Source organism: Rhamphochromis sp. 'chilingali', assembly GCF_963969265.1.
Source record: "Rhamphochromis sp. 'chilingali' genome assembly, chromosome: 3".
In the NCBI taxonomy this organism is placed as follows: domain Eukaryota; kingdom Metazoa; phylum Chordata; class Actinopteri; order Cichliformes; family Cichlidae; genus Rhamphochromis; species Rhamphochromis sp. 'chilingali'.
In genome coordinates this window covers 27604569-27620971 of record NC_137931.1, presented here as the reverse complement: position 1 = coordinate 27620971, position 16403 = coordinate 27604569, and the positions used below count along the sequence as shown (strand labels likewise).

The window sequence follows — 16403 nt, the reverse complement described above, 5'->3', positions numbered from 1 at the left end:
TTCTCTCTCACCCCCTGCCTCCTCTCTTTTTTTCATCTCTCTGTTTCCTGGATCTGCCGAGAGAGAGAGAGTGAAAGAGTAGCTCCGGGCGTCGTATGTCATCCAGGAATACTAAAATAAATAAATAAAAGGAAAGAGTGCTCTTATTTTTCTCCATGACAGGAAAATGAAATCACAGGCTTTATGTCTTGCAGTTGAGATCCCCTAAATAGACAAAATTCTTTTTTCCTCTCTTCATTCCCGTTTGTCCTTGAAGTGCGAATTTAACCATGTGGTGCTTAACCATATATTTCAGAGTATGTACTGTACTAAAGGGAGAATCGCCTGCACTGCAGAGCCCACTAACATCCAGCTGACAGTGTGGGATACTTAGTCTTCAGCAAAAGTCATATATGTAATTTCATATCACAAAATGTCATATCATAAAATATAACCATTAAATGCACTGCGGAATCTCATATTGAAAAATGTCATATCATGAAAAGTTGGATCACAAAATTTCATCACAAAATATTGTATCAACTTAATGCTTCACAGTGTGCTGCATCACATTGCAAAATGTCGTATGAAGAAATGGATCGCAAAATATTATAAGATAAAATTTCAAAAACTGTTTCGTGACTCAAATATAAAGATTTGCTATTATTCTTAGCATTTTCTGTATCAATCTGAGAATCAGAAAGGTTGTTGCCTTTTTTGTGCATGAAAGTTTTTCTGACTTTCTGTTAGAATTAATGATTATTGTAGAAAACAGTTCTTGAGGATTTTACAAAAGAATACAGTTATTCATTATTTTCTCTTACTCTCTGTTACAGGTGGATGCCAGTGCAGCTCACAGGATGAACCCGTTAGCTGCCCTTAGTATTGACCGCAATGCTCTGGTGGGGGAAAACCTTCGCCCCCATGGAGGAATTTTTTATCCTGGCATCCATCCTCTGTCTTCTGAAAAACCCCAGGAGCCTGGTACCTCACTGCCACTTGGCTATGATCTCCTGTATAAACCAGATGTATCCCTGCTTGAAGGCCAGAAATCTGCAAATGGATATGTTGGACTGTATAAAAGCCCAGCACCAGGACTGCAGAAACCTTTACTTGTTCCTGCTGCAGCTGGTGATGGCTTGGGCTTGGACCGCAGAGTAGGATCCAGTGACAAACAGCCAGAGCTGGGTTTGAATGGTACCAGTAGCTTTCTTAGACTACCTTGGATCAGCCCCTATACCGATGCTACAATGTACCCCTTCCTGGACATGGCATACAAGGCCTCATTCCTGTCTCAGCAGCCACCCTTCATCCACCAACAGCTGGCATATCAATCGTTGTGTGCCTCCAGGCTTGGGAACAGCACGCCTGGAGAGGAGAGACTTTTCTACCTGCCTCCTTATTTACCGGCCCATATCTCTTCTCCACTAGGCCCTCCAATAAGGATTTCTACAGCCACCCCAGCTTCTACAGTACTTTCACCATTACCCCACTGCCAGGACAAGACATTGCAGGGCATTGGTTCTCAGGTACATCAAGAACCCTCTGCCTTCAGCACCAGTCCTCAGAATCATCAGGATACCCAAGCTCACGCTGTTCACCATACAGAGCGACAACATGAGAGTAGCAGCAGCAGTGGTGGAAAGTCCACTCAGACCACTTCTACCAAAAATACTCTCAGCAAAACTACTGGTGGAAACAGTAGCACCCATGTTTCCAGCTCAGCTGGTACTGATGCCTTAGAGTCATCCCCAGTTACCCTTCCTTCTTCCTCACTTCCAACACCCCACCATCTCAGCAACAGTTCTGCAGAACTCCAAAAGTCCCTTAGCAGAAGCACTTCCTTATCCTCAACCTCAATTTCAGTGTGTCACCCTTTTTACATGAGCTCTGAGCGCTCCTCCCCTATACACTCAGGCAGCAGTAAAACCAAAGATGTCACCTCTGACTGCAGTAATAAAGAAAAGTGTATATCACCTGCAAAGACATCACTTGACAGAGTAGGACCTCATAAGGCTGCCAAAAACCCCAGAGAAAAACCTTTGGATTTGTCTGCTAAAGAGATGGAAGGTTTTCCAAGTGGATTCCCAACCAGATTAGAGACTCTGTCCAAGTTGGGGTATGTGCCACCATCTCATTACAAGCTGTTAACTAGTCAAGACCAACAGATCAAAGAGAGTTTAACCCGACCTGTTAGCACATCAGCTAAGACTTCAGATCATCCCGAAATGATCAGCACTGCAGGCCCCAGCTGGGCTACTCCAGGTCCTTCCTCTGCTGTCATCTCTGACCACAGCAGAGGCTCTCAGTCTATGAAAAACCGAAGTGTGGACAATACTGTTCACCAACAGCACCCTTCTGGCTCACCTGGCTCTAAGAGAGTTGAGTTAGCCAGTATTTCCAGTACTGTCTCAGGAGGGCAACCTTCTGCAGCATCTCCTTCTTTAAATGCCAAAGTTGGGTGGCCACAAGTCCCACCTACTGACTCTGACAAAGTCCCTCCAAACAGCAAAGGGGAAACTCACTCTGGAAAACAAATCTTAACTTCTGCTAAGCCAGAGGTTAAAGAGAGCCAGACTAAGCATCAGCAGCCATTTCGTTTAGAAAATGGAAATGGCTCCAGCCAGATGTATAGTGATTCCTATCTTCCTCCTGGCTTAGGTTATACTAATCGCTATGTCCCGTACTCAGTTGCAGAAAATATATCCATGCAGCGACTGTCAATAGCAAGTAAAGGACATGTGTACCCGCATCCACTATTACTCGGTAGCAGCAGCTTTTACTCATCTAACATTCCACCAAGACACGGCCTCCCATATGGAGTTCATTCATATCCAAATTCCCAAGAGATTACCTCAACTCCAGTTTCAAAATATTCAAGTCTTACAAGCAAAGAACAGCTTGAGATCAGGTCCAAGAGCCAGGATAAACTCTGGACTTTAGAAAAGCCAGATGTTGACAGCTCTCGCACACGTGATAATGAGAAAGACAAGTCCAAGGCCTCAGGTAAAGGCCTGTCTGCCGTAAGAGATGATATAGTTTGCATTGACCTGGTGCATGATGAGGCAGAAGATGATTTTTCCACCAGTAATTGTGGCTCCACATCTACCAGAACCGAAGATTTCTCCAAACATGTACAAATCAGAGAAACAGAGCCAGGGCCTCCAAAAGGCATCCTTTCAACTCAAGGTACAGAGCAGAGACTAGGTTCACTATCCCACACTTCTCATCACACCTCTTCCTCACCTCCTCCTACTGGTCAGGATAGCACAGTGGAAATCCCAGAGGAGGAGGAGGAAGAAGCAATTAGTCCATTCCCAGATATCCCAGAGGAGGAGACAATGCGATGTGCCCGAACGTCTCCACAGCAGTTTTCTAGAAAATGTAAAACTGGAGCCTCTGCTGGTTCTGGGAATCAAACGTTGAATGCTACTGGTGGTGGGAAAAGTGTTACAAGTGAGGTTAGATCAGAAGTTTCAAGCAGTAAAAATATTCAACCTCAGCAAAGCCCTTCCAGAAACGTAAGCTCTTTGGTTCCTGGAAGCAGAGAAAATAGTTCTAGTGATTGTACTAGTTCCAACAACAGCATGGGAGTAGTCTGTACAATGAGCCCAAAGAGCTCAGCTCACCATGGTAGCACTCAATCAGAAAGTCCCGTTTACAGCAGTATGGGACAGAGTAGTAGAGACTTCAGTCCTCAGGTTCCAGCATCCAGAAGTTTTAATTCCAGGCCATCACCTGGAGGAGCCCAACTATATGCCAACAGCAACCCAAGAGGCCCCTCATCATGTAACGGAAATGCAAACAGTCCAAATTTTAGAAATTTTGTTGGGCCATGCTGCAGAAATCTGACTGTGAGGGCACCAACTTTTGAACCGAAACTTTTCAGCAGCCCAACTCGTGAAAATGTTAACTCTATGCCTACAAGCTACAGGAGCAACAGCCCTCATGGTGAGAACTGCAATGCAGTACAATCAAATGCTAATGCCAGAGCTCCTGCATTTGGAAAGTTTAGTAGTCAGAGTTATGGAAGATCCCTCTCTAAGAGCCAGCCTTCTGGAAATTACCAAACAGCCGGTGCAAGCAGCACCCTCAGGGTTCCCACATATGGAAATAGTTTTATCCAGGGCCCAACCTGTCAACACCTTTCACCAACCAGTGATGGTCTGAACACGATGCCAGTGGATCCGATGCTGGAGCTGTTAGTTAACAAAGACCTTTCCTCTACTATTAGCTGTGGAAATGAGAAGGAATTCAACATGCAAGACTGCGTGGATCCCCTGGCAGATGAAGAGGATGGTCACAGCAAATCCCGTGTCTCTGGCCTCACCAAACGCATTGCCAATTCATCTGGCTACGTGGGAGACCGATTCAAATGTGTGACCACAGAGCTTTACGCTGACTCGAGCAAGCTGAGCAGAGAACAGAGAGCACTTCAGGTAAGGCATCATGTCCTCATCCCTTCGTTATTCAATGATGGTATGGTGAGACAGAGAGAGCAAATCAGATTTTCTCTGGTGGTCTGGTGTGCTATGATTACACCACTGCTGCCTCTTTGGGTTTGTTTTCTGATATTGATTTTTCAGCTTACTGTTCATTAAGGTAATTTAAGTCACACTCACTGAAAGGAAACAGACTCCCCATTCACTGTGGTCCAATTCCACAGTGTGAAGCTTCTTGTAAACATGGAAAAAGTATTTTAAACCAGGGTTACTTTTTTAAAAATGACATTATCTAATAAAGTCCTGGAGCAGGGAAATGCACAGGAGACTGAGAATATTTACCAAATAATAAATTGTGCCTGAAAGAAGGTCATTTCAATAATTTCTTGTGCAGTTATAACATTATGATAGCCTAAAAAATTGAGATTTCCTTAGCTGGATGATTGAGCATGCATCAAAAAGCTTTATCATAGGTTTTTATGAACATTCATATGTGGCTAAGTTCCTTTGCCATTTTGGCTAAAATATGGTTGGAATGCAGCTTTTAACTCAACTGTTGTGGTGTTTCTCGGTTTTATTAAGAAATTAAATATGAACATATGTGTCAGTTTTGCCTGCTGATGCGCAGCCAAGGAGATATTTGTAGGAGGAAGCAGGAATTGGTTTTCTCTGAGGATGCGGTCCCTCACTAGCTTCCCACCTACAAATTATCTTTGGAAGTTGCAGGAGGAGTAAAAAGAGAATGCTGTGATTGTTATGGCTTCTATGTAGGAGGAGTGAATCTCAGCATATGCTGCAGAGCGCTGGTCTTTAAATTACGGTTTTGATTTATCAACTGATTGTTCAATAAGAAAAAAACAAAAACAAAACAACCACAGCATAGCGTCAGCAGTTTTAAATTATTGTGGAAGTGGTGGACAGTTAAGGACATGAACATTCGGATAGAATCACCGTTTGCAGATGTCTGAACAACTAAAACCCTCCGACTGATTCTAAAGTTCATTTTCATTGTTGGTTGTTTCTTTTGCTTTCATGCACAGTCAAGTCACTTAAACCTTGTTTATACAGGACCCAATGTACAAAAACTGAATGTAAATATGGGCTTATATGAGGTGGCTAATGAGTGAAAAATATTTTGAATTTGAATTAATTCAGTGATGTGGCAGTTAAAGAGGAGGTAAGTAAAACAGAAACAGTAAAATGTTGCTTTAAAAAGCAATTATAAGCCACAACCTTAAAGTTAGCCCCAGCTGGTGGATTTTTGGTCTGCATTTAAAGAAATCAGCACTTTCAGCTGCGCTCACAGGGCCAGAGTCTACTGTTAATGCTTCTGTTTTTTTATTGTTAACCCTGATCATAGAGTGTTCAGATCTAATCCAACCATACAAAGAAAAACAACCTAGAATGTCAACAACAGACTTAGCAGACATAATATGGGATTTTAACCGTAAATCGGGAGAGGAGGTTTGTTTGAATCTGCAGTGAAGAGTGGTCGGATATGAGGAGGTATTTAGGAGGAGAGTGGCTGCCTTCTCCTCCTCTCTTTTGCTTTTCTGCCTGCTGATATTTGGGGTCGAGCTGAGGTCAAGTTAGGATAACTCAGCGGCTCTGTGGCTCCAGGCGACTGTTAACCTGATGGTTTTTCCCCAAACTGTGAAGGAAACAGTGGAAGGAAGGAAGGAAGGAAGAAGTCTCTTTTGCGTTTTTTCTTCCTTTCTGTCTCTATTTTTATATGTTTATCTTGGCTTTTTCTATTTTTTCTCTTCATCTTTCTCTCTGAACATCATTTTTGCTTTCTTTGTTCCTCCTTCACCTCCTCCTCTTCATCCTCCTCTCAGTAGATGGAAGAGGATGAATTCATTGTTTTGTTTTGGGTTTTTTTCCTAAGAAGTCCTCATCTTCATCCTGCAGTCCCAGATTAGCTTTCACTTCTTTAAAGTTTTTGTTTTTGTTTTGTTTTTTATTTACTGATGGAAGCTGCTAAATGAATAATGAAGTACATTTCCAGACAGGCAGCTTTAGAAAGCCTATACTTTACATTACAGCTGATGTAACGCTATTGAATTATTTGGGACGCAAAATAAAATATTAGCTGTCTAAAATAACGTGATTAATATTTCTATAATTAATATATTAGTTTTCAGATATATATCCACATTCAGGCAAATAGATAGTGAGACGAAAGGTTGAGCCCAAAAAGCACCACACTTCTGTTAAGTCTATTCGTTGTTGTTTTAGATCTCTTTCTAGACATTTGTATCTTTTGTGGTTGTTTTGTATCTTTTTATGGACATTTTCCGTCTTCTATCTTTTTCATCTTTCTGGATCTCTTGAATGTCTTTTTTGTTACAGTCATTTTTCCATCTTTTCTTTGTGGCTACTTTCTAACTCTTTCTATTATGGTCGTTATACCGTCTTATGGTCATTTTCTTTTTGTGGTCCTTTTTATCTCTTTCTGTTCATTTTCTGTATCTTTGTAGTACTTTTTCATCTTTGTTGTCATTTTATATGTCCTTATGGTAATTCTGCCTTTCTTTTGCATAAATTTTTTGTGGTCAATTTGCCTAAATTTGTCATCATTTGATGTCTCTTTGTTTTATGGTCATTTTTTGCCTTTTTGTGGTCCTTTTTTATCTCTGTGTTTTAACTCTCTTCATCTTTGTTGTCATTTTATATCTATTTACAGTCATTTTGCCTTTCAATTTCTTGTTTTTTTATCTCTTTGTGATCATTTTGCATCGCTTTCTGATCATTTTCTGTTTATTTCATTTTGTGCCATTTTCTGGTCTTTTTTTATTTCTTTATGGTCATTTTTAACTTATTTTTATTCATTTTGTGTCTCTTTTTGTTCCATTCTTCATCAATTACAGTGTTGAGTTTAGCATTAAACCAACAGCTCCACAAGGATAAACAACAACTTCAGGGTCTTGTGTTTTCAGTAAAATTCTATTAACTATTTTTTTTTTTTAACTTTTTTTTTCAGGTGACACTTGAAGCCCAGGCACCAGATAAACTAATTACGCAATATTACATTTAGCCATTACTGTTGCACATGCAGGTTTATTGTTGCACTGATTCTTCATGTTGGGCTCCATGTTTTCATGTGTTTCCTGTCCATCTGTTTATTCCCTGTACAAAGCTGTTTGCTCAGTCAATCGTGGCTCCTGAAGGAGGGTGCCGGCTCAAATTAACTCACATTTTTGCTCCTACGCCCCTGGGTGCTCTCAGCTCTGGGCAGCAGCGTTGGATGGATTTGTAGATCGTTTCACGGGCCATTAATTTTTAAAATGGGTTTGCGGTCAGGGCAGAGTGAGGTGAGTGACTAATACCAGGATGTCAGGCAGCGGATCAGGGGAGCAGGCACCAATGGTTAGTAAGGGCATAACAAGCCTGTAAAACCAAAGATGAAGCTTTCAGAAATGAGTGTGGTGCATCTTGGGATGTAAGCTGTAAACATGCGTCTTCTTCTTTAGGATCATAACAAAATGTCTTTCAGACATGATTGGAGGTTTCTTGATTTGTCTCTGGTATCTTAGTTCAGGTAACAGAGCAGAACAGGAGTGGCAAATATTTAAATTCTGAAAGAAAATATCACGTGCTGGTGGCTACAGAATATCCTAAACAAGAGCATCTGAAAAGACATCGGTAACAGTGAATGGGGAGAGGCGGGTGATGGTAAAATACTTAAGGAGTATAAAGCGATTTTTGAGATGAGCACTGCAAGAACGCTTGCCAATGGTTAGAATTTAAGTAATAAAATAAGCCGAGGTCTTTTTTTATTATTAAAATGGCCATGAAACTCTGTCTTTAAAAGAATCTCAAATGACAAATTGCTGTTAAGCACAGAAAAAAAACAACTATTAATGCCATTAATAACTCTTTAAAGGCAATAAAAACTTTACATTACGGAGGTTTATGTAATAATCAGTAAATAAGAAAATCTGATCATGTAAAGAAAATAACATTTGGAGTTAAGTACTCACGCAGCAGGCTCAGCAGATGCTGAAGCACATAGAGTGCAGAGCTTGCCAACTTTCTGAAGAGTCAGTCGCTACAGACCTCCAAACTTCATGTGACCTTCAGATTCGCTCAAGAACAGTGGCAGAGACCTTCATGGAATGGGTTTCCAAGTGGATGCAGTGGTGTAAACCACACTCCCACTGGACTCTAGAGCAGTGGAAAAGTGTTCTCTGGCGTGACAAATCAAATGGTCTAGAAATCTAATGGATGAGTCTGGGTTTGGTGGTTGCTAAGAGAACAGTACTTGTGTGACTGCATTGAAATAGAAAAAGACAAAAACTGAGTCAAGCTGCATCGAATCAAGCCAAGTAGGTATTTTTGCCAGGATTTCAGTGTTTTTTCAAAATCCTTATTCTGTATTTTGCGGTGACTCAAATAAAATTCTGTCACACAATACGCAGGGATAAAAATTTTGTTGACCATTAAGTTACGTACAGGTGACGTTAAACAAGCCCAAGTGGAGACAGACATATACATAAATACCAACACTGAACTATGATTTTATTAAACAGAACTGTTAATCCATAGTTCAAATGAATGAATGAACTGATTTTAAAAACCCTAAATTCAAAATCATTGCGCTGAGTTTGAAAGCGTTAGAGGTGAAAGAGGTTAGATAAAGTTAAAAAAAAAAATGAAAAGAGATGAACATGCTGAAAGGAGTTGAGGTGTAAATGCTAAAAGTTTCAAGCAAACTGTGATCCCAGTTGAACTGAAAAAAACAATCTGACAGATTGTGAGGAGAAGAACTGAGGGACTTTGTTGTGTTTGAAGCTTCCTGAAAGGAATCAAAGTATGAGTGTACTTGGTCATAAATGATTGGTCACTAACAGCATATGCAGTTATTTTACAGAAATGCATTAAATTTGCTGCCTTTGGTTGATCGTTTGAAGGAAAGAAAGATTCTCCAAAATATGATGCTGTTTTCTGGACTTCATCCCAGCAGCACCTGTTCACTGTTTGTTTGGAGCAGCTTCACATATTTCTCTGCGTTTGTCTGTTGCAATGCCAGCAGGGAGTATTTTTTATCTTTCAAAGCAGCAGAGTCGGGGGGTCACAGAGCGACTTCTGAGTGTTTAGGATTTGTGGTGTGTTTGTGTTCTGAGGCAGTGAAATCATGAAGCTTCTCGAGGCTCCAGCTGCCACAGAGAAACAGAGGTGAGTACCTCTGGCTGACAGCTGCCGCCGCCTGTGAGGATCACTGAAAGTCCGGAGTTAGAGGTCAAGAAGGGAAGGTGATGGCGACCAAATGCTGATTCTTTTTTAGGGACCAATCCTACAAATATTGACTGAAAGAGGTCAAATACCAAATGTGAACAGGATCCAGTTCAAAAGCAGAAGCTCTTCTTCCTGAGAGCTGGAAGGTGACCCAAAATCTAAAAAGATTAAGATTTGTCAAATAAACAAACCTCTAACCTCTAGCGGGCTCATTATGTTACCTGAAAATTACTTGCGTATATTTCTATGCCAAGATGGACTCTGAATGACAGTACAGAATAATCCGCATGTATTATATACTAGCCCTTTATATATCTCCTCAGTTCACACTCCGTATTAGGGTCCTGTGTCTTAAAGCCCTCATTAAAAGTTCACTTTCTTCTGATTGGCTAGCTCATGGAAGTCTGCCTGGGAGCAGCACCGAGTGCTTGTTAGCTGGTCAATATTGAAAGTACCACAGCTTTGGGTTCATAGGGATCACTTTCATCCTTAGTTACCTCATTTGAAACTCCTGAAATGTTTACATTTAATAATATGTATTACTGAAAACAAGGAAAACAGATCAAACCTGTGCTGTACTGGTTGTTTGGTTTCGTATATTCACATGGAAACAAAACAGTAACGCTGCATGACTCCAGTTTTGATGGGCCTAAACCCCCGTCCACACAGGGTTTCAATCTGGTTGCCTAGGTAACCCTCTAGTATTTACTACCCAGTCATATATTGGCGGTATCCTTAGCACTTATTGGTAGTCGCTTTAATTGTGTAACTTAATGAACAGTTTAACTCTAGACCAATCCAACGCCAGCAAATGTGTCCTCCATTATCACGAAAAGTCAGTAAATGTCATGGACTTTCTTACATCTCTGGTTGCCATGTTGCTTCACCGTGTGTGGATGATGCTTTACATTAAAAGCCCAGGGTTCTAAAAACTCAGGTATCAACTCAGTATGTACTGCATAAACTCCATGTAAAAGATTCTTTATGACTCTAATTTTTAAAGCATCAACCCTACTATATGTTTACTTTGTTGTCCTGTTGGTTTTCTGAAGCCAGAAATGACCATCTTTGGACGAGAAGGTCAAGTTGTAATTTTTCTCCTCATATCAGGTGGTTTGTTTTGCAAGCTGCATCTACAGTCCGTATGGAAGCATCACACAAACACACAAACACAGATACCTTCAAATTAGTGTGAAGTAAAATCAAAAACTGGAGCTCAGTGTTCTTCTCTGTTAGTACAGTTAACCACACAGCAGCCCATCATTGGTTAGATAGTCCAGAGGTCCAATTCAAGGACTCCAGATAGCTGAGCAGCCAGAGCCACCTGTGTCGCCACCCACCTATCAGTCAAAGAGGCCACGTCCCTAAGAATGCAAACTTTGAGTACAGTCTTTGGAAAGGAGAACATTAGCTACAGAGACCAACACAGTCGTTGTATCAAGCTGTAAACAAGTTTATTTCATAAATGTGGACATTTAACATTTTTATCTCCAGACTTTGCTGCTTGATCAATCTAAATTTTTTTAACTAGTCCTCTATCCTTCATTTTTTATTGAGCTCACTTGTTTTTTGTTTTTTTGTGTGTTTGTTTGTTTCATTGAATAAGCTGCTGTCTGTTGGCTAAATCAATCAGAATAAGTGGACTAATTAATGTACTGATCCATCCAGTTTTAGGAGTGCTGGTTGGTTTCTGGGGAAATAATAAATTTAAGATGTGTAATGAAGGTCAAGAGGGTCCAAACGCCTCCAGGCTAAAGCAACATGTTGACACTTAGTCGTGTTTCAGGCTCGACCGACGCAAACTCTCATATGTGCTTTTCTGTTTTTCTCAGCGTGCCATGCTTCGCTTCTCCGAGCTGGAGCTGAAAGAGAAAGATGGAGACAGAGGACGAGGAGGAGGAGAAGGAGATGAAGAAGAAGTGGAGAAGGAGCTGGCAGAAGGCCAGCAGGGAGAAGAAGAAGAAAAAGAGGAGGAGGAGGGGGAGAAGAAGACAGATGAGGCGGGTTGGGAACGCTGCCAGCAGAGTGAAGGGAGGCGAGGAGGGGGAGGAGGAAGAACTCCCACTGCAGCCGCTGCTGAGGCTCCAAGAGGTAAGAGGATTTCCTGAGAGTTCTGCAGGATGACGCACACACATGCACACGCACACAGACACATGCACACATCACAGACCCACAAAGACATAAAAACACACGCCTTTCTTTTTTCCAGTTGATCTCACTCGCTTGAAGTCGCTCAATTTCTTTGTCTCTTTCTCTCCTTTTTGTGCTCTCTCTCCATCTGTGTGTGTGTGTCTGTTTGTGTGTGTGTGTATCTCACATACACGCACACATTTGAACTCTGGGTGCACTTCTCTCCTTTTAAACTGAGCGAACCGCTGCCCTCATTTTCTCTAGAAAGCCAAGCGTGCCCGTTCAGTCGCACACGCAAACCATCAGCGGTTTCTCTTCCACATTTTTAAAAGTAAAAGTTTTAAGCGCAGAGTCCCGATTTGTTTTGTTTCACGCTCGGTTCACGCTGCTAAAAACAAAAAAAGTCCCAAAACGCTATTTCAGGATCATTCAGTAGGTGTTTTTTAGGTGGTCGGTTTTGGCTTGTTTCAATGAGTTTTTCAAACTAACCAAACAAGTCTGACTGTGATGATTCACTTTAAGTCATTTTTAACTTGCATTTCTTGCAGTCACAGCTCCACAGGCTGAAATCTGAGACATTTTAAGGTTCAGTTGTGTTACTCATGGCTGGATTCTTATGTTTAACCTGCTGTCAGTTTTTTGTTTGTTTTTTTGTTTCAGATTGAGTCATTCTTGAGTATATAGCAGTTTATTTTGTTTGCAGTGTAAAATTACAATTTTTAGTTCTGTGTTAAAGCTACACTGTAGATACGTTGTAACCACACGCCCCTCTGAAACCCTACAACATATCCTAAAGTGTGTCTTTGTAACTACACACTGCGCTGGTGCAGGCTCTGACTATTGTGGTTGACCTGACCAGTGCCGTAGATTCCTCCTGAGCATTTTCAACATTTTAGCAGGGGTTTTTTTGTTGTTGTTTTTTACAGTTTATTTATCGGTAAGAGTACACTCATTGTCTCAATATAAAGACTCATATATGTAACGAAAACAAAATGCAAAACCTACAAAAATCTTTAATAATTGGCAACGGTGGGAAGGAAAAACTCCTTTTCAATAGGAAAACACCGCCAGCAGAACCAGCCATCTACCCCAAATGGATAGGGGTGAGGGGAAGAAAAGTATGAATGCTGATAAAAGTGTCAGACAGTTACAAAGGGAACGTGGTAGGCTCTGCAAAGGCTCTGCAAAACTGTGGTTGTGTTATAAGTATGGAGTGTTCTCCTTATCCACCAGCAACGAGTCTGACAGTCTGAACAGGGAACTTATAAGCCATTAAAGTGAGCCAGATACCCCATTCTCCCTAAGCATACTCGGACAGAACATCTGAGGGATGTGATCAAATGTAGGCTCAAGCGTGTCAACCAGGAAAAACCCACATCAGCCAGAGCTTTAAGGACCTCAGGGCAAATATCATCCAGCCCCAGGGGCCTGCCAGAGAGGAGTGCTTTGAAAACTTCAGCAACCAGTAACTTCTGCCCTTACAATCAAGTCCTCTACCTGATCCCCACTTCTTCCATAACCATGTATTTGCTTCAGCTACTGCTAGAGCAACTTTCCACTTGGTATGCTGGTAGTAGTAAGCTTCTTCCAGAGCCCCACAAGATAGATAAGTTTGATAGGACTCATTTTTAACTTGTGGTGTCCCTAATTGGGTTTGGGGATTTCTGCTACAGAAAGCACCTACCATCTTGCTACAGACCCTAGCAACATAGAGGCAGACCTGGCCTGTTTGGACTCGGTGTTGCTGGTCTTTGATGTTCTGGTGGAATTTGAAGATCTTCTGGACCACGACTTCTGCTAGACACGTACAATGTATCCTTCCTACACAACTGGGCACACCAGGCCTCTCCAGCATCCTCCTCCACCGTTGTTACTTGATGCAAAGCATCACCAGGTTGCAATCGGCTGTCAGCTCTTCTCCTGTCTTCATCCGAGGGGCCCAGCCGTGCAAAGCCAATTATTCTATTACAGTATTGACTATTGATGTGCAGCCAAAGGTGTCTTGGTGCCATGTGTATTGAATAACACTCATATGCATGAACACCGTGTTTGTTTTGCACATCTGTAGTTAGCACAGAAGACCACTCATGTTCAGATCAGGCAGGCTGTTTCTCCAAATCTAACCCCTCCAGGTTTCACCGTTATCACCTATTGTGCGCTCTCCAGCACCCAACCCAAGAACTGTGTAAAGGTTCAGGTACTCCTAACTGTTGCTTGACACACAAGTGAAAGAATAGTCAGAGCTTGTTCCCTGATCTGCAAAGGGAATAAAGGTGAACCTGCCCTTTGTAGCTGCTTCTCAGCCTTGGAAATCCCCTCTCCATTCCCTCTCTAGGAGATTGGTTTCAGAACCAGTGCAACATGTTGAGGTGACCCCCACTATATCCAGCCAGTATCTCTCGATCTGTCACACAAGTTCAGGCTCATGCTTCTACAGAGCAAATAAATAAAAGACCGGTGAACATCTATACACTGTTGTGCTTTTACTGCCTTACTGCATTTTCAGTTTTGCTGGCTTTGTCAGAAAGGTGATACAGTTGTGCTTTTATGGCTTTATAGGCAATGTGGGATTACATTTTAGGATTAGGGGAAGCCTCCTTTATAAATATATCTGACTTTGTGACTGTGCAAAAATCATTTCCTTGAATGCAAACATTTTCCATTTGAATTATAGTGTTGCCTTACATATGGCAACTTTTTGGGAGGGGATTTTATGTCAGATTATTGCTGACCTCTGCTGCAAAAAAAGATTTTTAATGAAATCCTAAACTAATGAAAGGATCTCAGAAACATTGAAAGTATTTTTTTGACAAAATTCAAATCAGCAACTTAAAAAGTTTTCGGGAAAATCAAGAGTTGCTCAAATCTGCCGCTGCTGTTCTCAGGGCAGTTTTATTCTCTGTGTGCGTGCTAAGCGGCGGTCTTTAGTGCACGCAGCCAGACAACAACGTTTCCATGACGATTGCTTTGATGGCCCGTTGCCATAGCGCATAATGTGCCTGGAAGCAACGGGAAGCAGGGCAAGTCAGATGATTCAGAGAAGAGAGAGCATGGGAATATATGGAGGGAGAAAGATAGGGAGGCGGGATGATTAAAGACAGGATGAAAGAAGAATAAAAAAGATGACAGAAGAGAGAAAGAAAGGAATGAGGAGAAGAAGAGAAAATGTGAAGATGAAGATGGAAAGAGTGAGCGAGAGACATAAAAGATGAGGGAGAGTATAAGGCGCCTGTCTTTGATCCTCTCAGCGGAAAAACAGAACACAGCTGTGTTTGTATTGCTCACTTTGTGAGGACTCAGCTTCCTTATGGGGACAAAAAACAAGCAAAAGGTAAATCAGGACACTTGAAGATGAAGATGAGGTTAAGGCATCATTTTTCCCTGGTTTTTCAGAAGGTCCTGGATGCCATCTGGGTCAGTGGTGGTGGTGTCCAGGGGAAGATTAAAAATGTTTCAAATAAAATTATAAGAAAGCAGCTGGATAAACCCCTGAAATTAAGCTGCAAGATGAAGGACTCCTCTGCTTGCAGACCATAAATAAAGGAAGTTGGGATAACATATGCTGTTAAATGATGAGGGCACACAGCTGTGTAGGTTTTGGTTCAGTTAAGAGCAACAAGAACACATATACTGTAATATCGCCTAAGTCTAACTTCCAGTTTTTAATGTATGGTCTCAGTTGAGGTTTTTTTAGATCAATTATTTACCAAGTCACATTTCGTAAGAGGCAGGCCATAAACTTTCCAAAGTAAAATGACAAAAAAACACCCCAGAAACAACTGGAAATAATACTAACCGACTGACATCAGTTGTCTCCAGTTGACCAACCTGAATGCATAGCTCTAACTGTCGTTGTCTTTGGTTGTAACTAATAATGCAAGGTCTGTTGGCACTGAATGCAACTATTTTCATTTGGCTTATGGAGCGCCACCAAAAATCTTAGCTGTCTGTCTTTTCTGTGCATTCTTCTTCTTCTTTAAATCACTTATTGAAATCAGTGTCTTCAAACTATTACAAATTATGCCAATGTGTTTTCAGTAGTTAGTGTCTTCCCTCAGTCATTTTAAGATTCAGGCCCTGTACATGAATAGTGGTGTTAAACTAAGATGTACATTTTTTGTTTGTTTTTTTTGTTTTTCATGCAGGTTTACACTCTCCCTGCCCTCACAACCACCTCCCTGTCTTGCCACTTTGTTGCAACTCCGACAACCTTCCCATCCCCAAGGAGAAGAATGATGGCTTTATGGAGAAAGAGAAAAAGAATGAACATGAAAGAGGAACTGGTCAGGAGAAAAAGACAGAGAACACTTGTTTTGGCTCACAGACAGAACAACAACAAAGGTTTTTCCCCCCATCCAGAGGCCTGTTTCAGGGAAACACCTCCACCCTTATGTCCAGCCCAGGCCTCACAGGTTCGAATCTGAATATGGAGATAAGTCGGCGGCGTATCTTCAGCCTTGAGCCTTTCCATCAGAGCAGCATCATAAACAGCCGGCTGAAGAGAGGGAGGGAGGAGGACAGAGAGGAGGAGATGGAGGTGGAGGAGGGGACGGAAAATCTGAGCAAGAAAGCCAAATTCACAAATGGTAAGAATTCAGAAAGTCTTCATGTCTG

General features: G+C 41.5%; 1 protein-coding gene across 1 annotated transcript in view; it reads left to right on the top strand.

The window, feature by feature from the left end:
• LOC308394146 (BCL-6 corepressor-like) overlaps window positions 1–16403 on the top strand; it is an 89311-nt gene that overhangs the window by 37671 nt on the left and 35237 nt on the right. The window contains exons 3-5 of the mRNA XM_080878315.1: window positions 816–4418; window positions 11492–11750; window positions 15935–16375. Of these exons, the coding sequence (XP_080734441.1) occupies window positions 816–4418; window positions 11492–11750; window positions 15935–16375 (4303 nt within the window). The remainder of the gene's footprint in view (window positions 1–815; window positions 4419–11491; window positions 11751–15934; window positions 16376–16403) is intronic.